The sequence below is a fragment of the Triplophysa dalaica genome, chromosome 7, assembly GCF_015846415.1.
Source record: "Triplophysa dalaica isolate WHDGS20190420 chromosome 7, ASM1584641v1, whole genome shotgun sequence".
NCBI lineage: Eukaryota > Metazoa > Chordata > Actinopteri > Cypriniformes > Nemacheilidae > Triplophysa > Triplophysa dalaica.
This window is the reverse complement of record NC_079548.1, coordinates 1,391,221-1,419,093: the sequence shown is the minus strand read 5'-3', so window position 1 is coordinate 1,419,093 and position 27,873 is coordinate 1,391,221. Positions and strand designations below refer to the sequence as shown.

The 27,873-nt window shown below is 41.7% G+C and overlaps 2 protein-coding genes across 3 annotated transcripts; both read right to left on the bottom strand.

Moving 5' to 3' along the window:
- Nucleotides 1-95: 95 nt before the first annotated feature.
- LOC130425987 (proline-rich protein 36-like) lies at nucleotides 96-5,896 on the bottom strand. Its single transcript, XM_056752465.1, has 2 exons — nucleotides 319-5,896; nucleotides 96-238 (listed from the first exon to the last, which is right to left on the bottom strand). Exon 1 carries the CDS (start codon nucleotides 4,267-4,269, stop codon nucleotides 3,559-3,561), a length of 711 nt encoding a protein of 236 aa, XP_056608443.1. The 5' UTR covers nucleotides 4,270-5,896; the 3' UTR covers nucleotides 96-238; nucleotides 319-3,558.
- A 148-nt stretch (nucleotides 5,897-6,044) lies between these two features.
- prr36b (proline rich 36b) lies at nucleotides 6,045-27,479 on the bottom strand. 2 transcript variants are annotated; one of them, XM_056752338.1, is made up of 5 exons: nucleotides 27,218-27,479; nucleotides 16,495-17,111; nucleotides 16,320-16,404; nucleotides 10,854-11,065; nucleotides 6,045-10,754 (listed from the first exon to the last, which is right to left on the bottom strand). In XM_056752338.1, the coding sequence occupies exons 2-5, from the start codon at nucleotides 17,027-17,029 to the stop codon at nucleotides 7,075-7,077; spliced, it is 4,512 nt and encodes a 1,503-aa protein (XP_056608316.1). In that variant the 5' UTR covers nucleotides 17,030-17,111; nucleotides 27,218-27,479; the 3' UTR covers nucleotides 6,045-7,074. The 2 variants fall into 2 exon arrangements, with proteins under 2 accessions (XP_056608316.1, XP_056608318.1); XM_056752340.1 differs by lacking the exon at nucleotides 27,218-27,479 and adding an exon at nucleotides 26,525-27,121.
- Between the last annotated feature and the right edge of the window lie 394 nt (nucleotides 27,480-27,873).

The following is a 27,873-nucleotide window of genomic DNA, read 5'->3' as shown; positions in this document are numbered from 1 at the left end:
ATCATACTGAGCCCGCGCGCGCACAGATGATATGAAGAGTCGAGTGACAGCTGATCTCAACTTACACGCGCGCCGCCGCTGCTGATGCTGATGGCCATCTCAGGTAACAGATGCCGATACTTCTCACCTGAAGAGCTTCAGTTTCACGCTAATGAAACCTCATCAAGAGATAAATATGCTCCGTTTGCCTTCGTGAAACGATAATTCACCGCCTTCAGTCAAATCCGCGGGCTCTGTTCTGTGAAAACACGCGCACGAGTGAGAAAAACAAGTTTCATCTGTCAACATGAAAGTACAACACAGGTGAAGTTATTTTACCTGCGCTTTACACACTACAGTTCCTCGTCATCATCAGACTCAACGACACGAACCCGACGGTCTGTCGTGCCGAACGAGCACACATCTTCACCACTGATCTCGAGCTCCGTCGGCGCGCGCTCTGGTGGTCGTCCGGAGCGCGGTCATGTGTGCGCCGTTGAGCAGAGCGCATTCGCGTCCACTATAATCGTCTTTGCAAGAATTGATCGAAGTGAAGTTCACAATGATGTGATGTTTTACAAGATATGCTTCTGAATTGAATTAAATGATCACGTTACAGATATCACATGAAATTATTTCTATTTCAGATTCTCTTATCTATTTATATTTCTAGCAATCATGTTTCAAAACAATGACTGCAGTAATTGTCCTAATAGTTCATTTCAATTATTCTGTATCCGTTCCACATTCAAGGGCTCTGCAATATTGATGAACGTTTTTTGTTCGTTTGTTTTCAACAGTTTATTTCACTTTACACACAGAATTGTTTTACTTTATTGAGGGGGTTTATTTGGGAAAACGCGCCCCCTTGTGTATCAAATCTGCTATTGCAACGTTTGTCCACGTGTAGTTTATAATGCTGTTTAAAATAAATGTACGAAACATTTACGCGTCAATGTCTTTTATTAAACGCGTATAGGGATTTTAACAGTTGACATAAAATATCTCAGCATGGACACGTCTATTGAATAAATGTCCAAATACCATCTTAATCTTTTATCCTTTTCACACAATTTATTGTAATAATCATAATATCTTTCACAGGGATGTCGGTCATGACGCAATGGACACACTTTCATACTAAAGATGCCAAAGGGAACTTTAACAAAATCCTCACAAATGCTTCTAGTTCAGGGAGCTTTGAGCAATTTTAAATGAATACTGAATACTTGCATTGACACAATCAGGTCAAAATAAAAGCATGAGTGACATAAGAGCCATTATTAGATATTAAAGGAATATTCATCCAAAACTGAGAACATATAACAACGCACTGGAAAAAAAATAAGATCCTGGTTCGTTCGGACAGATTTCCTTTTTCTTCATTGAGTCTTCTTGAAGTTAACTTTACTTTAGTAGTGTTATTTAATAATAAAGTATGCCCACCAAGACAAATAATAAGACAACGATGTAAATTTAAATAACTTTTTGTCCGTTTTTTCATATTATTTACAATTTATTTACCGGATGCTACATGCTCGGATCATACATAAAACCTAACAGAGTCCCCAAAGTACAATAAATATAATATAATTTATAATAATGTAATATAATAGCTCATTTGTACTTATAGTTATGGGTCGTTCAGAGGTGAATGCTGGGCTATTGTTTACATCAGAAACGAAGACGACTGCAAAAAGTAAATCAATACATTTGCTCTTATGGTTTGAAACCACACATAAATATAACAATAATGCCGTGCAAGGGCATTATACCTCTCATGTGGTTATTATAACAACCCTAAAATTACTTAAATTAAAATTTTAAATACCTAAATGAACTTAAACTGTACTCAAACTTTTTTTTGCTATTACAAGTTTAGGTCGAGACACAAAATTATTAACTGGGACAAAATAAAAACACACAATAAACCTGTAGCAATAAATAATAATGTTACGAAAGCACCTACTTGCTAAAAACAGATCATATAAAAATAAGGAACGAAATGAAAACTAAGGAATTAAACTACAATAAAAACCTATGATGTCATGTGAGATGTGATTTGATTTTATCTTGAGAACTGAACGTCGCGCAGCGCCCAGCAGAGGGCACTGTTGTACCTCTCATGTTTAAAACGAGTCTGTTAAAGATTTAAAGTACACCTAACCTGATTCTACAGCTATAGACAATTTGTAATACAATATTTATTTTGTTCAAAATATAACGACCTAAAGAGACCCATGAACATACACACACTAGAGATAACTCTCTATCACTCACAGCAAATCATGAGAAGTACTCTCTATCTAGGAGTTAAGGACACGCGCACGCGCACGCACTCTCTACCTCATGTGTCTTTTAGACACCCATTTTCCACGTTGCCATGACATCATCAGTAACCCAGGAAACCTATTGAAACTGAGGGTCCCAGGAAATGAGGTAATGATTCAGGAATGTTGGGAGAGAAGAGGTTCACGACTGCACAAATCCAGAGAGGACATCAGAAACCGGCCATGATCGACTCGATACAATTACGACATTAATACACAAAACATCATCTAAACAAACAGAAGTTACTGTACATCAGGCGTTCACTAAGAACAGCTTTAAACGCAAAACTTACAGATCTACTTAAAGAGATAAACCCCCAAATAAATTCTGTCATCATTTACTCAGACTCAAATTATTCCAAAACCTGTAGAAATTATGCTGTTCTACTAAACAAAGATATTTGGAAGAATGTTTCGGCTACACACACATATATATATATATATATATATATATATATATATATATATATATTTATGTGTGTGTGTACGAAGAGTTTGGTTCTAAAATGAAATAACTCCGTTTTAAACAATTTCTAAAATCATGTTTTTTATTGTGCATTCCAATTAATATCAATCAAACTGCAGCTGGTTGGTTTTGATTTAAGCCATAATATCTAAAACACAAACCACATGATAACATAATAAAAACTAGATTTTTGAACAATTTAATCATAAAAATAAATACATTTATCTAATTTTGGAACCAAACTCTTCATATACTTCTTCACAAATTAGGAACAACTTGAGGGTGAATAAACAAAGACAGAATTTTTATTTTGTGGTAAACTATCCCTATGCAAAATATTGTACATTTAATATTTAATCGTATCTAGAGACACAAAAGTGAAACTAAACATTGACATATCTGATACAAGTTGGATATGGATAATAAATGCAGAACTGTTTAAAAATGACGCTGTGATAATGAAAATATCACTAACCTATCAGGATCAAGAAATTCATGTTTTGATGTCAAGTCAACTCTATGTTGTCTAAACACGTCACAAAACACGTGTAATCAAGAAAACAATGGCAATATGTTAATGATATGTGAAACTATAAACATGCAGAGACAAGACCCCAGAAAGTGTTTGCTTTAAGTATTAAAAGACTTAGTGTTTTAGTTCAGAACACCACACACAGAAATACTGAATAAAGAAAGCAGAAAAGAAAGTTGGCACACATGTCGAAGTGTATGTGGAGTGGGGTTATCATAGATCATTTATTTTGATGTTGGGATGGATTGGGTCTAATGATATGTTTCTAGTTCCACCACCGTCCAATCACCTTGCGGTGAGCTGCTGTGACTGACGGGAGAGTAACTGCTGACAGAAGCAACCGTTGCCGTGGAGGAGTTCAAGCACGATATGATGTGCGGCCACAGACCGCTCTCCAGAGGACTCAGAACACCTCCTCCCTGACCAGGGAGATAGAGGAGCGGAGGACAGCCGTCTTCACCTGTCAGAAGCAGAGCCTGATGAATCAACTGCTGGACCATGTCCAGTTTAGTGTTCCAGTCCAGATCCTCCGCAGGCGGGCGACGTAGGTTTCCGTTAGCGACCCTCAGAGGGAGATCTGACGGGACGGAGCGAGGCGGAGAGTCGTCGTTCCCTCCAGATTCGATCTCCGTGTCCCCCTCCTCGTCCTCCTCGCTCGTCTCCATGGCCTCATAGATGGTGCAGAGACCGGAGGAAGGTGACGGGAGCAGAGGCGGCGGCTGCTGCTTGTGTCTGCGTTGCTGCTGGATGTCCAGTTGTCGTTGGAGGATCTGACGTCGCAGTCGATGCTCCTGCTGCTGCTGTTGCAACTGTAACTGAAGCAGCTCTCGTCGCTGTCTCTCCAGCGCTCTCTGCTGCTCCTGACGCTGACGTTCCTCTTCCAGACGGAGACGGAACAGACGCTCCTGCTCCTGACGCTGACGGATGTGACGCAGCTGCAGCTGGTGCTGGGCGTTCCACATCGCTGGCGTCTGCGGGCCTCTTGGAGACTCATCGACGCGAGTCTGTCTGGTGTTCGGCAGCGGGGCGAGGTAGTTATCAACAGACGTGTCATGGATCAATGTCGTCTGGTTCTCCGGATTGGTCCAGGTTTCTCCTGTGGACAGTCAAGAGCACTCGCAATATGTGTTACTGTCAGACACTGTGGTTATGGAGAACAGGGGTGAGCAAACAGAAAGAGGAACCGCACAGAAAGGAAGAGGAACATGCAGACGAGACCAAAACAAAAAATTAATAAGACAAAACTGTTTTCCCACACATCCGTCCCTCATTATTTAGTCTTTTCACAACTCGTGTAACAATAATGTGTTCGTGTCTTTAAAAGAAGCTGATTGAACATGAATTAAAAACAGCACTTAAAACAAATTTGTATATTTGCATATATTGGTATGTCCACAGAAAATATCAATATAGATTTCCAAAACGCTGTTTAATTATGATAATCAAGATTTTTGTTTGAACATGGAATCCACATTGAGATCTTATCTCATCATCATCAGATCAGTCTGAGATCAAATGAACTGTACAGGTGGAAAATCAAGAAGGATTGAAATCTTTTAGAAACAACGCACCATCCGTGTGAAAAGACTGCTAGTGAAATAAAAATGTAATTAACTTATTAATCAACTAAATCCAATCCCACTGAACACAGTTCTTCGAGTAAATCTTCAGGCGTCTCGTTTGTCACTTAGCATCATCTCAGACTCATTGATGGTTAGATCAGATCTCTGTGTCCTATTGCTGAAGTCAAATAATGTTTGAAGTTATTTCCGAAGGAATATAAAGACATCTTAAAAGCTTTTTCTTTTTGCTGAAAACTTCTGAAGATACAGTTCTGTTTATGAAAATACATGTCAAATATAACACAGGAAATCTCATCAGAAACACATCAGACGCACATAATATAACACGCTAAACTACAGTTCAGATAGACGGTATTGATTTAAACCCAGAGAACGAAATGACCTTCACTACATCACTTCAGTGCTTCATTCTGATGTGGAATAACAGGATTTCTGTCAGGTTCACTACTGTCAAAAGTGATTGACAATTAGCATACAGATGAGATTGGTGGTATGGTTCTCTTCTGGGAAAAACTCCCAGCCCATCCATACAGCCAGCATGAATAAGAGCAGGGGGTGCATCGATGACCCCCCTTAGGGTAAACAGAACAGAACAAACAGATGTCATTGGTTCTTAAAGACATTTAAGTGTTAAACATCATTAAAATGTACTTGAGACTAATGAAAAGGAATAACAGAAGTCGAGTCCCGATTGTAAACGTGATGTGGAGCTGGGGATGGAGGGGGGTAATTTGCTCCTGAGAAACACTGCTATTAGTTGAATGCATTTCAAAACGGAAGCTGTGAATGCGTAATATTTCTATAGGTTGAGGAGGATCAGCTGATGTAAGCTTGACTCACGGGACCTGCCAGAACTAACGCTGTACGCTAGATTTATGATGACAGGACTGTACCTGCTCTCACGTATTATTAAACATTCAGACCGTTCCTGGAAACATAGAATCTCAAAAATGACATTTGCGTTTGTGTAGAGAACATTCATTCCTGAAAGGATTACCTGAGATAACATGCAGTGACGTCACTGTTCTGTGTTGAGTTGAGGGGATCAGACGACATGAACACTCGCTGTTATTTCATCACTTCAGCACTTAAATAATAACACACCATCATGATTCATGACACACAAAAGGGAAAAAAAAGAAGAGGAACAGACAGCCTTGTAATAATGTTTAATGCAATTTTGAAAACCTTTTAGTTATTGTGAACGGTATCGTATCCAAACACTCCGGACCACAATTTCTCGATGAATTGCACATGCACTTCCAATTGTTCTCGAAATGTCCCAGTGCTCACAATACAACGACTTGCAAGCATTATTTTAAGATTTACAAATGCAGGAAAACACTTTTTTCATAAACAATAAGAGTTAGTCTGTTCCAAAGCACGAACGTCCAAATACTGAAAGAATCCAGATCCGTCGAAACTCTGTACTTGAAAACACTTATGTTACGTGCCAATGGGAATCTATGTTATTCTTCACGAAAATGTTCAGCAGTTATTGTCAAGTAGCCCAAATCTAACAAATCACAGCGAAAATGAAGCATGACAAGCCATCTAACACACATTCACCTCTCTATGTCAAACACTGCTAGTGTGAAACGCTTCTGGAACATCTAACCTGTACTTAATGCTAAAAGTGTTAGTGCTGGACACCGGAACAAGTTAAAGAAGTCAATAAAGCTAGTGCAGGAAAACTGATGTGTGTACAAACATGACAACAAGACAAGGATTTCCACAGCAAAATCAAATAAAACAAAACAAAAACAAAGTATAAAAGAATTGACACTTGATCGGTAAAAACAGTAGGATAAATACAAAGGTAGGTTGAGTCCATGATGTGTGTTTCTTTTTTTTGCATTACTTTCATCAAAGGACTAATTTTAACATTTCATCTTCAGGGTTGCCATGAAACGCAGTGTTATTTAAAAAGTACATTCTAATAGAAAATGAGAATCGCTACTGTACATACAGAAGTTTAAGCCGTACAATCATAACCATGAGCATGGTAATAGAAGAACATAGAGCAGCTCAGACAAAGCTATAGTCCCTCCCCTGACACCTCTCCTTTCCCCCCTTTCCATTCCTTATTACTATTCATACTCGCTAATCCCACATCTGAAAGACGTGGAGAACAGTGGGGGTGCAGGGTTTAGGGTAGACAAGGTGCATTCCAAAGGAGGAACTTTATACATTACCTGCCAGAAAATTATCAGTCTTATCACATATAGTAGAGTAGTAGGGTGGCTGGCCATCTGAATCATCCCCATGTTGGGGTGACAGGTGCATGGGAGACTCGGGATCTAACTCCTCCATCGCAGTGGGCTCTGTCTTCCTGCACATCATGTAGTGCTCATCAAAGCCTGCATCTCTCTCTTTGGGCTCGCTGATAGGCAGCAGATCCACCGGGCCGCCTAACAAGTCATCGCTGTAGGCTGAAGCTGCAGGCAAGGTAAGCTCTTTAATGAACGAGGGATCCTTAAACTCCTCTGGAAGCTGTTCTTCATTTTCCAAACTGAAGATACCCGGGCTTTTCCCACAGCTCTCGGCCGTGGAGTGGGCGTTGGAGTTTGAGCAGTCGAAACCATAAGAGGCCACAGAGTTTGCAGACTGAGGCGTATCTCCATCTTCCTCTCCCATGTGCCCCGGGACCTCCTCATCTTCATCAAGAGAAACGAGGTTGTGAGGGATGGCGGCGCTTTCATCAACTGCAACGTCAGGGTCGTTGATCTGCAACTCACCCTCTGTGTCACTTGCCTCATCACCCGAACTTGAAGGTGACGATGGAACCGAGGCGGGTGCTGTTAGTGCCTCACCCAACACCTCGTCGGCAGGCAGCGTTTCTGCTTCTTCCTCCTCACCATCACCTCGCTCCAGGTGGATACCAAGGTCTTGGTCCATGTCTATCTGCATTGCAGGAACCGGCGTCTGTTGCTTGTCTGATCTGGACTCTACACCGGAGCTGCTATCGTAGTCCTGAAGCTCCTCTGGTGTGCTTGTCTCGCTGCTGCTGTGTGCAGCCAGAGCTGTCCCGCTGAGAGTGCTGGACTGCAACATCCCAATGGCAGGTGCTGCCAAGATGCCACACTCCACAGGAAATGCACTCTTTGTTTCCTCTTGGACATCGGGTGGAGGTTCTGAGGTCTTGATCATTGGTGTATTAATGTGTATGAAGGCCTCTACTGGGGATTTAGGGGGTGTATCTGGTTCTTCAGATCTTGCATCTATTGGGTTTGATTCAGACACAATAAAAGCAGACTGGACCCATGGATCTGAGAATGGATTGGAATGACCCCAAGCTTCTGTCTTTGTCATAGATGGTGCATCCACAGTGTGTCCCTTGTTGTCAAGACTGAGATGAGCCTCCTCTCTGTACTCTTCACCTCCATAATCCTCATCATCCTCATCATCCTCATCATCCTCATCATCATCTCTATCATTACCACAAATTCCACTTTCAGCCATTCTGCTGCAGACCATCTCCACGTCTTTTCCCACAAACTCATTGTCTTTGTGTTGCTTATGGTCTTGCACAGTCTTTTTATGTTCTTCCTCTGATTCATCATCCTCCTCATCTTCATCACAGTAAGAGTCGATTCCAGGAGGTCCCTGGAATGGTTGTTCGTTCAAGAAGATGTCACTTGTCTCTTTAGAAGTGCAAGTGTTTTCAGTATTGAAGGGAGATGTTTCTTCTCTTTCATATGCATAACTGATATTTCTATCATCTGATTGTGAATTACCCCAATCAGATCTGACAAAATCAGCCACACCCTTTTTACAATCATTGTCAATCACGGTTTGGGACACTGCTTGCACTCTGTCAATTGCTCTTTCCTCGTCGTCTTCCTCATCAACGTCTTCATTAATCTCCTCCTCTGCTTTCTCCACTGCCTCCTCTTTCACTTGACAGGGGGAGATGGGAGCTTGGCTTTTGAAGGGATCTGCCCCAGTGCAGTTTAGCAGATCAAAGCCTTGAATTATATTCTCTGCTGCAAAAGAGGACATCTGAATGACATCTTGGACTCCATCCTCCTCATCCTCTTCATCCTCCTGCTCCACCTGCTCCTCCTCCACCTGCTCCTCCTGCTCCTTCTCCTCCGTGTCCTCCTCCTCCTTCTCCTCCTCCTGCTCCTTCTCCTCCTGCTCCTTCTCCTCCTCCTCCTCCTCCTCCTGCTTGTCTGAGGTCATGCTGCTGGGGTACAGACTTTGAGACCAAGTTTCAGCTGGAGCCTGCATTTCCAAAATAGGAGCAGAATTTTGGATCTCAGCTGGCACAGATGTTGGACCAGTGGGAGAGGATGGTGGGGACAGTACTGTGGTGCCTAGAGGAGACACAGGAGACACAAGCTCATTCAGACTGACCTGATCCACTGTAGCAGCTAGCTGAGACACTGCACTGTCATCTTTGGAAATGTCCACGCTCTGTGGGATGTCTTGGGGATGAACATGCTCCTCCTCTTCAGAGGCTGAAATGACAGGGGCAACTGATTCTTTAAATGTCTCTACAGAAGCAGCTTGAAGGTCAGGTATAACTGTGTCCTTAAGTGTCTCAAAAGAAGTAGGATGACGGACGGGTGTGAAGGTGTCTTCAAGTGCCTCTTCAGAGTCAGAAGGAAGTGCAGATGTAACTGTTTCTTTAAGCATCTCATCAGAAGCAGGATGAAGCACATGTTCAACTGTTTCTTCAAGCATCTCGTCAGAAGCAGAAGTAATGAAAGATGTGACTCTATCTTCAAGCATCTCATCAAAAGCTTTAGGTTCTTCAAAACCAGTATGAGGGCTAGATGTAACTGTCTCTTCAAGCACCTCATCAGATGAAGGATGAAGGACAGGTTTAGCTTTTTCTTCAAGGATCTTGTCAGATGCAGAAGAAATGAAAGATGTCACTTTGTCTTCAAGCATCTCATCAAAAGCTTGTGGTTCTTCAGAACCAAGAGGAAGAGCAGATGCAGCTGTTTTTTCAAGCATATCATCAGAAGGATGATGGGCGGGTGCAACTTTTTCTTCAAGCAACTCGTCAGATGCCGAAGTAATGAAAGGTGTGGCTGTATCATCAGGAGCCTCATCAGAAACAAGGTAAAGGGCAGGTGTAACCGTTTCTTCAAGTGTCTCTTCAGATGCAGGGGAAATGACAGGTGTGGCTGTGTCTTCAGGTCTCTCCTCAGAAGAAGGTGGAATGACAGGTGGGACTGTGACTTCAGTAATCTCATCAAAAGCATGAATGACAGGTGTGACTTTATCTTCAGGTATCTCATCACAGGTAGGGGGAACTCTGGGCATTTCTGTGTCTTCAGGTGCTTTCTCCAAGGTAGAAGCAGTTACATCTGCTTTAACGTCACAGACAGCAGGACTGGCTGGTGTAACAGAGTCATCAGGTGCTTCCTCAGAGGCAGCAGGTACAGAGGGTGTGGCTGAGTGTTCAGGTGCTTCTTCTGAGGTTGTCATGGAAACAACAGCCACGGCAGCTGCAACTGGGGCTGCAACCGCAGCCACAATGGGTAGAATGTCGTCTTTCTGGCCCTCTGTGGCTTCTGCAGACTGGGTGGTTTTAGGGCCACGCTTCACTGGCATTGGAGTACTGCTGCCAACCGCCTTCTTTGGGCTGCTTGTCTTAGCGCTGGACTTGCTTGTTGTCTTGGCGCTTGCACTGATTTCCTTGGATGGTGCCGCCTTGTTCTCCTTAGGTTTACTAGTCTTTGCATCCAATGCCTTGCTTGAGGTGGGGGGTTTCTTGGAAGCGGATTCTGGCTTGGCAGGTGTGGCTGATTTGGGGGTGTCAGGTTTGGTGGTTTTTGCCGGTGCTAGCCGGGTGAGTGGCGAGGCAGAGGGTTTCTTGGCCGCAGGGGTGGATGGCTGCTTACTGACATCTAAAAATAAATTAATTAATAATATAAATTAATACAAATTATCAAATTGATTTGAATCTAAGCATTGATAAAACATGAAGTAAATACACATCAGCCAACCTTTCTTGACAGGTGTTGTGGTCTTAGCATTGGGAGTGCGACCAGCAGGGGGGGCTGTGGTTTTAACAGGAGAGGGTTTAGCAGTGGTAGATGGTGTCTTCGGTGTAGCGGTTGTTGGTCTGGATGCAGATGTACTTTTGCTGGCAGCTGTGGGAGTCGCTGGTTTCGGGGTGGCAGGGGAAGAGCGAGCAGCAGGGGTAGTTCCAGCTGGCCTGTTAACATAAAAGAATTCATTAGAAAAGAATACTGTTTTAAATAAGTACCAAGACAGGCAAATCATTTAGGCATGTTTTAAATCAGGAGATGTTTTGTTTTAAATTGAGGGCAGATGCAGATCATCTCATCACATGTCTCGGTTGGCTCTAAATAAACTAAACTAGATCCTGCAGGCCTTTCTACTGTCTATACTCTCTACTGCTATAAATAAAGAGCTGGAGTACACAAGCCTGTATGAGTGCAGAATACACAGCGAACATCATGTTAATCTTTCATTTTGAGGAGTAAAAATAACCAAGCAAATCCCCCTCGAGCACACAGCATGAATCCCGCTAGAAAAACTTATTGACGTTATATGTTTCCTCTAGGCAAACTTCACGAGGGATGGGGGGCGTGTCCTACAAATTCAGCGGCAGGTGAGGGAGCGAGAAGTAGAAACACAGAGAGAGAGAGAGAGAGAGAGAGAGAGAGAGAGAGAGATCCAACTGTGAAGGTTCTAGAACAATGACCTTGAAGAGGAAACAAAACAAATTAACCTCACAGAGGAAAGCATTCATGAGTTCAAGAAAAACCTGGTCCCCCTCATGTGGTTTGTAAATCTGTATGTGAGTATTTCGTCAGGTGGAACAAAAAAGAAGATATTTTTGTATAGTGCTTTAGTGTTCATACAATAGAAGTCAATGCAGTTGTTGTTTGGATTTCAATATATAAACACAACGATTCAAAATGGAGAGAAAGAATAGGAAAGAGAATGAGAGCTCGGTGTAGCACATAAAACCAACATATAATGTACAGTGACACGACAACTGAAGTTAAGGAAGAGAAGTCAGAGAGATCAGCACAAATTCTACTGTAAGAGAGAGAGAGAGAGAGAGAGAAAAATAGTGAGAGAGAGAGAGAAACAGAGAGCGCTGAGATTAAGCAAGGTCAATCATGTCAGCGTCCTCAATCATCCAGAGGATTGTTCTAAACATAGTATACTATATGCTCTTATTCGACAACAGTCATCAGGAATGGAGCAGACAGCTTCTTATGTGGATAAAACTACTAAATCCGTATGTAGAATAAACAAATGAACAGAAAAACAAACAAACCAGGCCATTGTTTTCTCTCTTTAAATCAAATGCACATTTAAATCCTGAAATGCACTGAAGCTTTCAGTCTCATCTGTTTTAAACTAACACCAGCGGCTTCCTCCTGATTTTCTAGCAAACGCTTTGATGTGTGTGCGTGTTTGTGTTTGTATCAGTGTGTGTGTGTGATGATGAATTGCCTGAAGCGTGATCGGATGATAAACTCTGTTTAACTCACTGTTACATTGAGCGACAGATTTTGCCCTGAAGTCACATCACATGATGATGATGATGATGAAGACCTCCTCCTCACTCAAACACTTCAGCTGATGAACTTTTAATGGCTTAAATCATCTCTATAACAGTGAGATTCATGTGCCTTCAGGATGATTTCTTATGCATCTGTGAAGCTAAAACAGAGTCTGTCTGCTGGCGTTTACCTGTGTGTGCAGGTCATGAGATGGATTTCAGATGTCAGACTGTGAGCATTAATACAGAATGAAATCTGTCCTCTGTACAAAATAAGATTAATGGATTTTATGCCACGAGCCAAAAGCATCATATGCACATCTGCAGTCATTTCATGGCCTGTGATTGTGTTAAACGTGTCAAATCTCAACACAAACACTAACCAGACAGGCAGCTTTAATCTCGACCATGTGTTAATGAACCCTCCAGAACAGACCAGCATGAATATCACTCAAAGTCTTGCAACTTATTAAACAAACTAAAAAAAGATTTTATTCTCTGAACATCTAAACCTGTTTAAAGACGAATGTGCTGCGTCACAAAAAGAGTACAAACAATAATGGTTTGACAGTCTCTCTGTATACGGTGAAATATAACTGCATCCAGTCTCAACTATTTCACAAGATGATTAAATTGTATGTTAATGTAAATTTGATGAATTGATTTGATGTTAATCATGCCATTAGTAGAAAATCCAATAATGAAGTCACTGGTGTGAAAGCAGACCAACACTTATAAATGACATCATGAAAATTCATATGAATTAACCAACTCATGAAAAAAATCACAAATTTCCACAAATGTAATTTTTCTGAAAGGTTTCTTTAACATGGTTAGCTTTTGAAAGCTTTAAAAAGAGTGTTTAAGTGTTTAAAAGAGTGTGTTTAAATGAAGGGTGTTCAGCTTCAGTGGGTCATAGAGAGAGTCAGGTGAGTTTAAAACTACACACATGTGAGTAACAGACATGACAACATTACTTGACTCATGCTCTCAAAACTAACAATCAAGCACAAAAACATAAGCCTGAAAAAACTACAACATCACAGCCACACAAAGTGAATACAAATGACAAGTTGTTTGTTTGTGTGTCTGTCTGTCTCTGTGTGTGTGCGTGTCTATCTGTATCTGTGTGTGTCTATGTGTGTGTGTGTGTGTGTGTGTGTGTGTGTGTGTGTGTTTCTGAGCATGTCTGTGTCTATCTCTCTGTGTGTGTCTATGTCTGTGTGTGTCTATCTCTGTGTGTGTGTGTGTGTGTCTCTCTATGGGTGTGTTTGTGTGTGTGTCTGTGTGTGTGTGTGTGTGTGTGTCTGTCTCTGTGTGTATGTTTATATGTGTCACTGTGTGTGTGTGTGTGTGTGTGTGTGTGTGTGTGTGTGTGTTTCTGAGCATGTCTGTGTCTATCTCTCTGTGTGTGTCTATGTCTGTGTGTGTCTATCTCTGTGTGTGTGTGTGTTTGTGTCTCTCTATGGGTGTGTTTGTGTGTGTGTCTGTGTGTGTGTGTGTGTGTCTGTCTCTGTGTGTATGTTTATATGTGTCACTGTGTGTGTGTGTGTGTGTGTGTGTGTGTGTGTGTGCTTGCATGTGAAGTCAGAGGAGCACTGCAGCAAAAACTCACTCAAGTGTTTTAAAAACATCCATCAAATGACTGTCAGGCTCACAAAGGCACAAACACACACACACACACACACACACACATGCACATGCGCACACACACTCTTCCAGCAGGCTCCATTTGTAGATTAGGTGCAGTGGCTGTAATAAATCTCTCTGGTGGATTGAGTGCTACCACGACCTCCTGAGCAACACAAGATGAAGAAACACTGATGTGTGAAATAAAGTGATTCACTTATGAGTCAGAAGAGTTTAGATGTGCTGAATACACCCTTCACTGCCCCACCCATCAGTATGACATCATCCACCGCAGGAAACAGATCTCATTCATTAGGACATCAACAATAAAGTGATTCATATTAAAATCCATAAACATCCACCACAAGTCTCACAAACATATTTTCACAATGATGCTGACCAACCAGTTCACACAAAAATGTAATGATGTCATCATTTATTCTCCTTCATCCCTGCTGGGAACAACTGCATATGCTGGTTAGGTAGGATTGTTTTGAAGGATGGTAACTGGTCATATTCTGATTGAAGCTGGTCCTAAACCAGCAAATGAGTCTTCAGCGGAACACAGAAGAAGATATTTTGAGAAATGTCTCAGTGGTTTTGTTAACACAATGGAAGTCATTGGAGTTCAGTTTTCCTGAGAAAACAGCTGATGTTGTGTAGTTATATAAACACTGCTCTGCTTGTAAACATTCAACACAACAACACTGACTTCAACAAAACTGCATGTTTGGGACGGGCTCAAACTCTAATGAAAGATTCATTCATAACATTTAGCAGGACACACACACACACAAAACATCACATGTGTGTGAAAATAATGAAGGAAAACACTGGACAACACACACACACACACACACATGCAGTCAAAACACATGATGAGAAAAACTCAAACCAAGGCTCGCTGAGATACACAGAGCTGTCAACAATCTCTGTTGAGAATTCTTTAAAGATCTTGACTTCATGTGTGTTTGTGTGTGTGTATGAGACACTAAAACACACTTCATGACGTATAAACATCCTGTACAGCTGCAGCGGCACCACATCACCCTGTTCTGACACAATCCTGACTCACATTTATTCATTAAGATCAGATCAGCTTTATTAACATTTCACCCTGCTGGTAATATTAAACAACATCTTCTAGAATAAAGAGTTTTGATGGCATGTAATAAAACGACAAAGGGGATAACCAGAATACAGCTGTAATATTTTGAGAATAAAATCTAAACTGTGAAAATAAAGTCAGAGCATTGTGTTATTAAAGTCATACACATTTTGAGAATAAAGTCTTAAATATGAAAATCATGAGAATGAAGTCATAATTTTACTCGGAAAAAAAGCTTTGAGAATAGAACCATGCTACATTACAACATTACTTCATATCAATTCAGAAAACTGAGCTTAGAATCTTGATTTATACGGCCAGCTGTTGGATTTGGGGGAAATTACGAAGTATATAAAGTAACCTGCACATTTGATGTTTTTAAAGGGGTCATATGGTCCGAAAACTTTTCTGTGTCTTTGGTGTGTTATAAGTTGCCCATGAATGTATTAGACACTTAAAATTGCAGAAATGAAAGTGTGGGAACAGAAGATGCATTCTATCTAAAAGTGAATGCTCACTCAGACCTGCCTGAAACGCCTCTTGTAACCACACCCCCACAAATCTACATCAGTTGGCGGTCTGATGTGACTAAGACCGCCATAATGTATACACAAGTAAGGTGTGTGTACCTGTCAGAACAATTGAAGAGGAACCTGATTTTCCAAATATTGAAAGAGGCGTCACATTTCCATCACACGCTTGCAGTATTCCACTAATCACTACGCACTGGTTAACTGGCCAATCAGAGCACACCTCGATTTATATTATATTATATTAAATATTCGTTTAACAGAGTCATATGACCCCTTTAAAACATAGATTATGATCCAGAGACAAAAGTTACGGACAAAAGCATTCTGACATTCAGCTCTATAAATGCATCTCTCTCTTTCTCTCTCTCTTGACCACACACACAATGACCTGAAAACATCATCTCTGCACAGTATAATTTCTTGTGTTAAACTACTGCAGGCGCTACTGCAGAGACTGTTGGCCTACTTGTGGAGATGTTGTAAATGTAAATCACCTCCCTGCAGGACAACGTGCTCTTCTGAAATTTGCCAAATTCTGTTATCACGCAGAATTGATATTAACCAAATGTAAACATGTAAAGGGATTGTAAGATTGGACACAAACTTCTAATCAACAGAGTGCTTTCTCTGAGACCATCTGCACCGATCAGATGCTCACCTGGTTGTCTTGGAGACGGGGGGTTTGGGAGAGGCGGTGGTGCCGGGCTTGGTGGTTGATGCAGAGGCGGGTCTTGGAGTAGGAGCTGAAATGAGAGGAGACGGAAAGCGTTCATCATCAGGTCAAACAGTAAAATGTTTGACTGAATGTGAAACACAAGCGATAAATGACAAACCTGCTGTTTTTGGGTTGGATTTCAGACTGCTCGCTGATGCCGCAGGGGTTTTCTTCACTCCGTTAGCTGGAGCCGCCGCAGGTTTCTTCTCAGTCGTCTTCACTGAGGTCCTGGTGGTGGGTGCAGCCGTAGAGCCGAGTGGTTTTTTAGGAGCGGCACTCGTCGGGGTCTTCTTATCAACTCCGGCTGCGGTGGTCTTTTTGGCGACTCCGTTGGCTTGCGTCTTCTGCGTGCCGTTAGTCAAACGGCTTTGGGCCGTGGTGGGACGGGAGCTGGTGGTGGACGTCTTGGTACCAGCAGTGGACGACTTTGTTTTGACAGGAGCTTTTGTCTTAGTTTTGGGATCTGCGGGCTTCTCTTTCCCAGTCTTGTCGTTTGCTGAAAGCGCCTCCGCTGGATGAGGTGCACCTTCAGTTTGCATGCCGGGCGAGGCCTGGTCTTGAGCTCCACCTGCTGGCGCAACCTCAATCTCCGGACCTGCGTTCAAAGCCTCCATTGGCTCCACTGATGCCACGTCAACACCATCCGGTTTCATCTTGTCTTAGTCCTGCTGGCCCGTTTTAGGAATAAAGGAATGAGGAACCGAGGCTGGCTATCAGACAGCTATGGCAACTGATCTGAAAACAAAAACCAGAGCATCAAAAGAGTTGCGTTAGGTTCACTACCGTCAAAAATGATTGACAGTTAGCATTCAGTTTACACTGGTGGAATGGTTCTGTTCTGGGCAAAACTCAATGCAGCAAACACCCACACGTCATTGGTTCTTAAACACATTTAAGTGTTACACATCAATAAAATGTAGTTGATGCTTATGAAAAGGAATAACAGAAGTGGAGTCCCGATTGTAAATGTGAGGTGGAGCTGGGGATGGAGGGGGGTAATTTGCTCCGGAGCAACGCAATACGCTGATATTGGCTGAATGTATTTTAAAACAGAAGTTGTCATTGTGTCATATTTCTAAAGGTAGAGGAGGATCAGCTGAAGTGAGCTTGACTCACGTGACCTGCTAGAACTACATTTACATTTAGGCATTTTGCAGACGCTTTTATCCAAAGCGACTTACATTGCTTTATCCTATACATTTTACATAGGTATTTGCAATCCCCTGGGATCGAACCCACAACTAACGCAATGCTCTTACCACTGAGCTACAGGAAAGCTGAACTAACTAACGCTGTTTGCTAGATTTGTAGTCTGATCTGAGACACGCAATAAACAACAAGCCTGAGCAAGAGAGAATTCCAGGAGACGAATCCAAGAGAACAATCAGATAAAGAATCAGGTTTGGAAAAAACACTTTAGGAAGAATGTAAAAACATAGTGGACCAAAACAACAACTGATTCAGAGCTTATGAAGACGGCTGGTGCGAGACAACAGATGCAACACATCCGTCATATTTTATGAATAAAATGTTTCTGGGTTTTCTTTAACGGGCATTTCTGATTGCTGACTACTAGCGAAGCAGCGCTGCCAGATGCATTACCCACAGTGCCTTGCTGAAGTAGATGTTGTTAACATGATTTAAGCGCAGCGGCTCCTCAGTAAAGTTTATCCAGTCAGAGGCCAACAAGAGGAAACACTTTGGCTCAAGGGATCATGGGAAAATAACAAATACTGAAATCAGACACACAGCCTCGACTCTCTTGTCAGTTCAACATCTCTGAACATCTCACCATCATCATCCAGACTGCTTCTTTATGACCCTCACATTCAAATCTCTACATTCAACAATGTCAAAAAGCATCAAAGCCCAGCGGTTGAGTTTGTCTCTTTTTGAGCCGACCGTGGATTAAAAAACATTTTTTAGGAGTCCACCCCTCCTCTCTCGTTCGGTCCATTACTCAGCTGGTTCTCACACAGATGGTCCTGACAGCTGAGCATCCTCAATGAGAAAAAGAAACTGGGGGAGGGGACAGAGAAAGGATTTGGGGGGTCTGAAAGGTTGCCAAGTCAAAGAAGCCCATCCCTGTGTGTCCATGATACTGTGATCTTTACATGTGACTCAGTTCCTTCCTTTAACATGCATCTGTGAGACACTTTGTGTGTGATTGTTACGTCATCTGCTGCGCACAAAATAAGAATCTGACCCTTAGAAAGTAGACACACAACTCTCAACAGTTAGCTAAAAGTTTTGTGTTATTATTCATTCATGGTTCGAGGTTTGTTCAAACATTAAGAATAACCTTGAGTTATATAAATGCTTGACTTTGCAAATTCTTTTTATTTTATTTCTCCTCATGTCTCTAGTGTTTGTTGGGCAGAGTAAAGGTCCTATAAAGCACTATAGAAATAAATGTTAATTGAATTGAACACTATATATAGCAAAAGCTAAATGCAGCAATAAATCATCACCTAGAAATGAAGAATTAGTTAAAAATGAAGAGAGAGATAAACATGAGCACATGTTGCATCAGCTCTCCATGTTCTCAGAGCTCCAGGGCTGATCTCTGTACATCACATCTCTTTATTTTAATACTGCTTATAAATAAAGAGTCTGTTGTGTCGCCTCGACCCCTCCTGACTTCCTCCTGTTCTCATCTTTTGATCCTGATTGTGTTTGTGTGCTGGAGAGAATGTCAGGTGCTGAAGACATCATCATCACCTGACCTCATGACATTAATCATTTCCTCTAAACATAAACAACAGTGACCTCAGAGGTCAGAAACCCATCAGGGTCAATCTCATCTGACTTCTGTGACCTTTACAGTGTGTCTGGTGTTGACAAACACAATCCTGTAAACATTGTTGGGAAAGTTACTCTGAAAAAGTAATGGATTACTAGTTACTCATGACAAATCCAGTGTAATTATATTACTGTACAAATGACTCTCTCCAAAAAGTATTTTATTACTTTCTTTATAGTTTAAACCTTGATTAGTTCAGTGAGTCAAGGATAGAAGTGAAACGGCACTTTTAATTCAATTCATATAAATAATATAAAACTACATAAAGTATTAATATTTAATGACCAAAGTATTACAAATGTGAGAATTATACATTAAAGCAGAGACTTTGAATTTTGATTTCAAGTCCAGTATTGCACACATATGTATAACACAGTATTTAGTTCAATTACATCAGAAGTAACTGTAAATAAATTACAGAAATAATCCCTTAATAAGAGTAATCCTTTACTTTACTTTTTCAAGGGGAAAGTAATTACATCACAGTAACTAATTACTTAGTAACTAGTTATGAATTATTCACCCTCAAGTTGTTCCAAACCTGTGTAAATACTGTTTTTCTGTTGAACACAAAGAAAGATATTTTGAAGAATGTTAGCAACTGTGATTTCTGGGACATCATTGACTACCATTGTAGAAAAAAAATTGTTCTGATAAACACATAATTAGATATTTTGAAAATGTATTAAAGCAAACAGTTCGACTACCATTTAGTCATGGTAGTCAATAGGGTCTCAGAAATGTCAATTTTCAAAATATCTTTCTTCCTGTTCAACAAAGACATTAATACAGGTTCTGAGAAACTTGAGGGTGAATCATTCAGGACAGAATTTTCCTTGTAGGATGGAGTATCCCTTTAAGTATACGGTGGAGCCTATCCTCCGTCATTCTCAGGGATATATCTGCTCACTCCTCACATCATCCAATTATTCTAGCCAATCCTGAAGCAGAAGCTGACACGATCATGAAGGGATGACTCGGCTCTTAACAGCGGCCAGAAGACAAGCGCTCATCCTCTGAAGACCCACATATGACATAAGCAAACAGGCACATACGCGGACACATTCCTGAAGCATTATTTTGGCAGGTCCCCAGCGACAGCCAATCAGAGAGCTTAAATTGTGCCAGGCACAGAAGTGCAGATCCGCCTCATGTTAATCAGGTAAGAGACGCATTACAACGACGAATTGCACTTTGGCCTCTTTATATCTGAGGGCAACACAACACACAACATACTAACAGACACACACACAAACATTGAATCACACACCCACGGATGCAGACACACACACATAAAACAAACACAAACATACATATACATACACACACACACACACACACACAAACATACAAAAACACAAACATACATGTACTTACACACAAACAGACACACACAAACATACATATACATACATACACACGCACACAAACAAAAAAACACAAACATACATATAGATGAATCCTCTTCATTATTTCTTCAGAATCCAAAAGAAGATATTTTGAAGAAAGCTGATATTCAAACAGCACTGAACTCCATTGAACACAAACACCTTTGACATTTCTCAAAATATCTTCATTGGTTTTCCACTCACGTACAGATTTACAACCCCATACGAGAGAATAAATGATGAGAGCAGCAGGACCTCCATCTCAGCCTCAGCAACTTGGGCTCAAAACAACATTATTAATAAATGGCAAACAGGAAAACAAGCGGCACACTCAGTACGCACTAACAGTCTGTGTGAATAGCTCACTACGGGAGACAAGGCCGACCCGTTTTGTCCCCTAAATAACTGTGAATGGCGGAAGTGTTGTAGAAGAAAGCAGAGATTAGTGTAGCACAGAGATGCTGCAGATATTGTGTGGCTTCTGCTCTGTGATGCTTCTGATTTGGCGTTGGGTCAGAGGACTGTTTCAAAGCGTCACACAGAATCATCATGTCATTTGTCACAGTTTAATATTACACACATCACGTTGGTCCGGCCAACTCTTGCTGGCGGTCATCTCTGACTGTTGAGACTAAAGATGCTGTATTATCAACATCCCCCCCGGAGGCTGCAGAAGTCCCCCGACACCCACCCTCAGCGTAAAACAAGGGAACACTGAATCCATTCAGACACGAGCTAACAGAGGCACCAGGACCCCTCGATGGGGCTGAGGATGGGGGGTGATGAGGGGGAGCGGCCCGAGCGAGAAACACATCACTGTTCTGCTCTGAAGTGTTAAAGGTCGAGGAGTTTGAGCACAAAACTGCCATTAAAGTCACCGAGAGTCCTCTACATCCACAGAATAAAGAGCGACGGAGATCAGATCCTGCAAGTTACTCACATCCATTACAAACCACAGAAGACGATTATAAAATAACAATCAATCATTATTAAGTCTGTTTTAATGGATAGCTGTTCTCTCTCTAGATTATTTAAAGGCCACATTCACACCAGGCCAGAGATTTCTCTCGACAATCTTTTTTTTCCTTTTCACAAAGTCGTCTCAAGAAATATCTGCGTACACATGAAACCGCTTAACTGACTCAAAACCATGTAGCATAGACGGCAAATCAGTGTCGCCGCAGAAAATCTGGATCAGAGATGCACTAAAGAAGTTCCAAAACAGAAGATTTGGAGCATGCGCATAAACTTTGCGAGCTGGGGTGATGACATCATCGTTTTGAAACGTACAGATCGGTTGTACACATGAAAACGCAAGGGTACCGTTTTCAGCTTCATCCACTTCCGCCCTGCATCCCAATCTGCATACTATGCATCCTAAATAGTACTCGAAAGTAGAATCAGTATGTCCCTAATTGTAGTATGTGGATAATGTTATTCCATAGATTCCCGGATGGTTGATTATTTCCGGTAGAAATTGGAAGTGCAGAACGATGCACATGCTAACGGCTGATATTACCCACTACTCTCCGCGAGTCTATTGACGCTCCACAGCATTAATATATTATACAACAGATGCATCACTAAATTAACAAATGTAAGTATGCAGTAAACATAACGTACAAAATAATGGCCTGAATGGAAAGAAGAGCTGTATTTTGATGTGTGTGACAGTAATTGGCCACCATGTTGTCTAGGCAACAACGGCCACTTCCGCTTCCTGTTTTTGGTCCCAGTGTGTGTGATCTCTTTTGCCATGCACTCAAAAGTGCCTACTATTTACACAAAAACACTATCTATTAATAGGGCTAATATAAGTAGGCAAATTGGAACGCAGGGGCGGTTTTAGAAAATAGCGTGTCTTCACGTGTGTAAACAATCACACTCTCATTTGATATTTTAACAGAGAGAAACATCTGAGACAAAGAAAATGAAAATAAGAACTCTTAACCTATGACAGATAATGGGAAGCATTACAGACATTTACTCAAGAAAAGTGAAGCGCTGTATGTTCATGATAACTTTACCTAACCGTCCAGTGTCTATCAGACATCATTCAATTTAAAGTCTCAGATTCAGTCCATTATCTATTCACCGATCGTCCATCATAAGTTCATGAATCAGGCACTGGGGTCCATAACACAAATAAAATGACAGTCGAGAGGGACGGCGTCTGCGTGCGTATACTTATCGTCTCTTTCTCTTCTGATCATGTGACTTTCCGAACGCTCATGACTGAGTCCATTATTCAGCACACGCGCGCTGAGATGAAGTCGTTCAGCCCGTGGCACACTATAAAACAAGTCACCAAAGAAGGGATTGTTGGGCCGCTGGAGGGACGCACATGACAAAACCACCGCTGTCCGAGCGCACAAAAGCCATTTCACTGCCCCCGTCATCGAGATTACAGCACATTCCCAAAAACACCCTCGGCCCAACAAACAAAAACAAACTCGGGCACACATTCTGTAGGGCACAGCAGTGAGACGAGAGGAAGGGGATGTGAAGACCCTCGGGTAGAGAGAAAGACTTAAGGGGGAAGTCAGAACCAAAACAGAGCCCGTCTGAAGTAAACCAAGATGGATAATGGGCTTTTGTTTTCTGAGGCGTCGACGGCTGGCGACAGATATCTGGACCGAATCCAGGTGTATAATCCCTGTGTACTGTGTAGGAGATTAACACATGTTTTCTGGAACATAAAACACTCAAGTCTAGTAGGTTACGCAGCAAACACGCACCTTAAAGGGACAGTTCACCTAAAAATAGAAGTTCAGTCATCCTCTACTAGTCGGTCCCACATGTCATGTCAAACCCGTTTGAGTTTCTATCTTCATTAGAAGATGGGGGGCAAAATCTGTCTGATTATAAACATTCTTCCAAATATCTTTCTCTGTGTTCATCAGAACAGAGTCATTTAAACAGATTTGGAACAACTCGAAGGTAAGTGAATGATGACAGTATTTTCATTTTTGGGTGAACTGTCCCTTTAAATCAAAACAAAGGACGATGCTAATCCCGCGAGATCAACATGGCCGTCCTGTGACAGACACACACACAGAAGAAGATGCACAGAGACGAGAGGAGTATTGATCACGCAGAGAAAGGTCACAGATGGAGACTCTGAGGAGTGCATTAGAGGAGCATGTGGACACCCCTCATTCTCTCAGGAGGGGCTAAAAAGAGTTGAAGATGGGGATTGGGGAACAGGGACCTTTTAACTAATTTGTAACTGGAGAGGCTGCCTATAACTGTTATCTACTGAGGGCCCTGAAACACCAGAGAGCCAAATTACATAAGAGCTGATAGAAGAGCAGCTGGTGGGGATCGATCAATGACAACTGATAGTGTGTGTGTGTGTGTGTGTGTGTGTGTGATTGTGTTTGTGTTTGTGAGAGCATGGCCAGAAATGACATCTGCATTGGACAATAAACATGCCCTTCAGCCTTTACACACACACACAGGAAATGACTGAAACTATAAGAGGATTACACTTCTGCTCTGGCACCTTCCAGATGGACTCTGAACCCTTGTGGGTCCACTGTTGTGTTCTGACTCAACAAAAAACTTTAACACGTAATGTGAATCAACATAACCATTTGATCGTCATCTGTACATTCATGTACACATCTAGGCTGACAAATCCAGAGGTTTGGCTCTAGAAGTGATCAACACTTTCACCGCTGTAGTCCGGAGTAAACACAGTGAAAGCTGCTTAAGGTCAAGACTCTACTCACAAATAATCTTGACAGAAATCGGAACAGTCTAATGTTGCTTTTTTATAGTTTTATGAACTTTCATTCCTCAATGCCATCTCCAATATTTCCCTTAAGTTTTCTTCTGAAATCTTAAATAATAAAGTTATAAAACAAACAAGCATAGCGTAGTAAATTGTGATTGAAAGGGGATCAATCCATATCTAAAGCAGAATAGAATAATGATTTAAGACCTGGCCAAAAGGCAACTTTTTATCAACCACTCAGAACACCTTGACAACCCCATGCAAACCTCCTAAAACCAGTCAGACCAATTTAGCAACCTGCTCAAAACCAGTTAGAATGCCCTGGCAACCCCATAGCAACCTGCTCAATACCACTCAGAATGCCCTGGCAACCCCATAGCAACCTGTTCAATACCACTTAGAATGCCCTGGCAACCCCATAGCAACTGAGTGGTTCAAAACCACTCTGAAAACCTTGGCAACCCTCAAAAATGAATCATTAAGAACCTAATCGAACCGGGTCACGAAGGATCAGAGCATCAGGAATAAACACAAACCAACATAATACTGCTTCTGACAGAAACACAGCAGGAGAACTACAACCATACAATGTGTTTAGAAAAGGCTTAACCATAACCACAAAAACACTTCCCAAAAAAGAAACAAGAACCCTTCCACACAGCTGCAACACAATATCTCATCCAAACACAACCAACTGTCCAGTGACAACTGCTCGGCCTCCAGAGATCCGAGTGAAAAATTCAGAGTTATCCAAGAAGAACACATGACACGGGAAAACCACATCGCTTTTCTAAAGCATCATCTCGGGACACAATGAAACCTCATGGCAGCGCTTGTGGTCCAGATAACAGAGCAGTGGAACTCTCTCATGTCGGTTCATATAAACATAAACTATATGACATCAATGAGGTCAGCTTTATTTAAAAAAAAAAAAAAGACTGACAGCGATCTCAGCTAATCAGAGCACTGCTAAGATGAAGTCAAACCCCTCCTCATAGCAACCTCCCATCATGGCATGGCACGTTTGTAATTGCTTCTAATGTCTCCGTTCAGGAGCTCTGTCCCTGTGGACCGAGACACTTGCAGCATTGAATCATCATTTGACAGAACAATAACACCGATGAACCCAGAATCAGTCTGTAGATTGGTTCCTTATGTTTGTCATGACCTTAACCAGTGACTCACATTTTACCATTTAATTCTATACTCAGACAATATTCTGCATCATCCGTCTCTAAGACATAGTTTCATTCTTGCTATAGTGTCATTGAATAAAGAACAGCAGAGAGAGAGACATGTGCTGGAGCTGTGAGACTGCAGGGGGCTGAGGCGTCCGTCTTAAACCCTTTTGTTTGCTGAGAGACGAGAAAGGAACTATTAAGCAAGACAAAGAGATGAACTGACTTACAAAACAAAGATTTAACAGCAGGACGACCCAAACCCGATGCCTGCGGTGAGACTCATCTTTCCCCTTAGCATACAACAAAAAAACGCCCTGTTGATTTTCAATAATAAATAAAGACAATTTAATGATAATGACAAGAACACCTGAGGCTCAAACAAAAATCTCCTTCGGAGAGAATTCATCTTGAATCGTCTCCAAACTCGAAGCACATTTCCAAAAATGCAGTCATGAATTGTTCTCTGTCTTAATTTGTGTGAGAAACATCAATACTTAACGACAGACCAATGAAGTGTATCGAGCTGCTGGTTGTTTACTGCAGTATACGCCTCTATTGTTTTAAGGTTTTGACAGATGAACTGGCACTGCTGGGGTGTATTTTGGCAGGTAGGCTAATGTCGCACCGTTTGTTCATGCAGAAGGCTTTATATTTCTGTATATATTTCATCCTATTCTGTACCGGCACATACAAAACAGCATTTAAAAGAGAAAGATTAGACAATGAATCCCCAAATCTGAATATATCAAACTGGGCGTGCGAGTTATATTTGATAGGCTGTACACGATTACATTTAATAACGCGATTTTACCGCCTTAATATACCGGCTCATCTTCACACCATCACGCCTCTGTAAGTGATGCGAATTTCATGAAAGTTCAAAACATATATGTGGAGCTTTACATTTATTTGATAAAGTTTATACACATTATAGCCCTATACACACACAGATGTATAAAAATATCATTAAATAGCACATTCCATATATTTGGTCTATATATGCTATTTATAATTGATATGCCAGCACGTTTCCTTACTTTTGCTTGTGAATGTATCTGGACCTCCAGGGTTTTCTAAATTTCGGGTGAATGTTGGGGATGAATATCTAATGTGGACCGGGCGGGTGGAGGCAGAACAAAAGAACCCGACCATAGACACGAGAGATAAGTTAAAGTGCGGAGAAAACGCATTTAGGTCCCAAAAAAGACACCTTTAACATAAAAATCCATTTTAACATTTCATTTGTTTTATCATTCTGTTTAATATGTGTTTTATAAGGACTGTCCGTGGTTAGATTCGGCTCCAGTATGAGTTACCCGTCACCGCCCAGACATCCACCATTCAAACTGAATGAAAGGAGGAACAATTGGCGACTCTGAATAAGTGAGAGACAATACACGAACATTAAATGCAATAAAATCGCTTGAATAACAACATGGGCGATGTGATATTTTACAACATATAAATCAAACCGGTGTGAAACCTGATCGCTGCAGCGGCATTCTCATCTGATGATCTCATTTATTCCGCCGGTGTTACCGGCTGATGTGAACTCATTAATACAATTTACATATAAATGTGTTCAGCCGTAAATCAAATAGCTAAATGACACGCGTTCTCTTAACGTGTAATCCGGATTTACATGATCTCTTTATCAGTGTAATGTGGTTTGAAAGTCGACACGAACGCTATAAATATAACATCGGGTCTGTTCGTGTTGCGGATCTCACCGAATCTCAAGCGCTTTTCCTCCAGCTACGCCCAGTCAGTACTCGCGTCTCCTCAGTTTTTTCCAACCAGACAGCCGGGCGATCGTCACCGCGAATCGAGTAAAACCGACAGCAATCCTGCGAATAAAACCCTTAGACTGACGGAGGACCGGAGACAGACTTTTCCGAGCTGATTCGGCGTCTACCGGCGATAAAAGAGATGCGCGTCTCCTGGCAGCACAGAATGAAACGGCGTTTGGCGATCGGCGCACGCACGCGCACACCGGACGAGTGCGGGAGGAGCGCGCGGGGGTGAAATTGAAAGGGATGAATAGAGCGAACGGCTTCGGTTTCTCCGGCCCGTGACCAATCAGCGCTTAGACTGAGATTTATGCAAATGAGAAATGATGTCATCGCACAGGCCACCCCGGGTCTATTCTTTTCTTTTGCTCGGATCAACCCCAAACCATCGCCCCCCCCCCTTTACCTCCATGCGACCCCCTCCCTCATGCGCGCCTTCCCGCCGTTTCTTTTCACTTTCACTTACACAGACATGAGTGTGTTCTCAACTGGTTTTGCATCAGGACCCAGACATTCCCAAAACTATTTATAAACGTAGACACCAAAACGTCCATCAAGGCAAAAAGTTAAAAACGTAACAATATGCAAAAGTATTA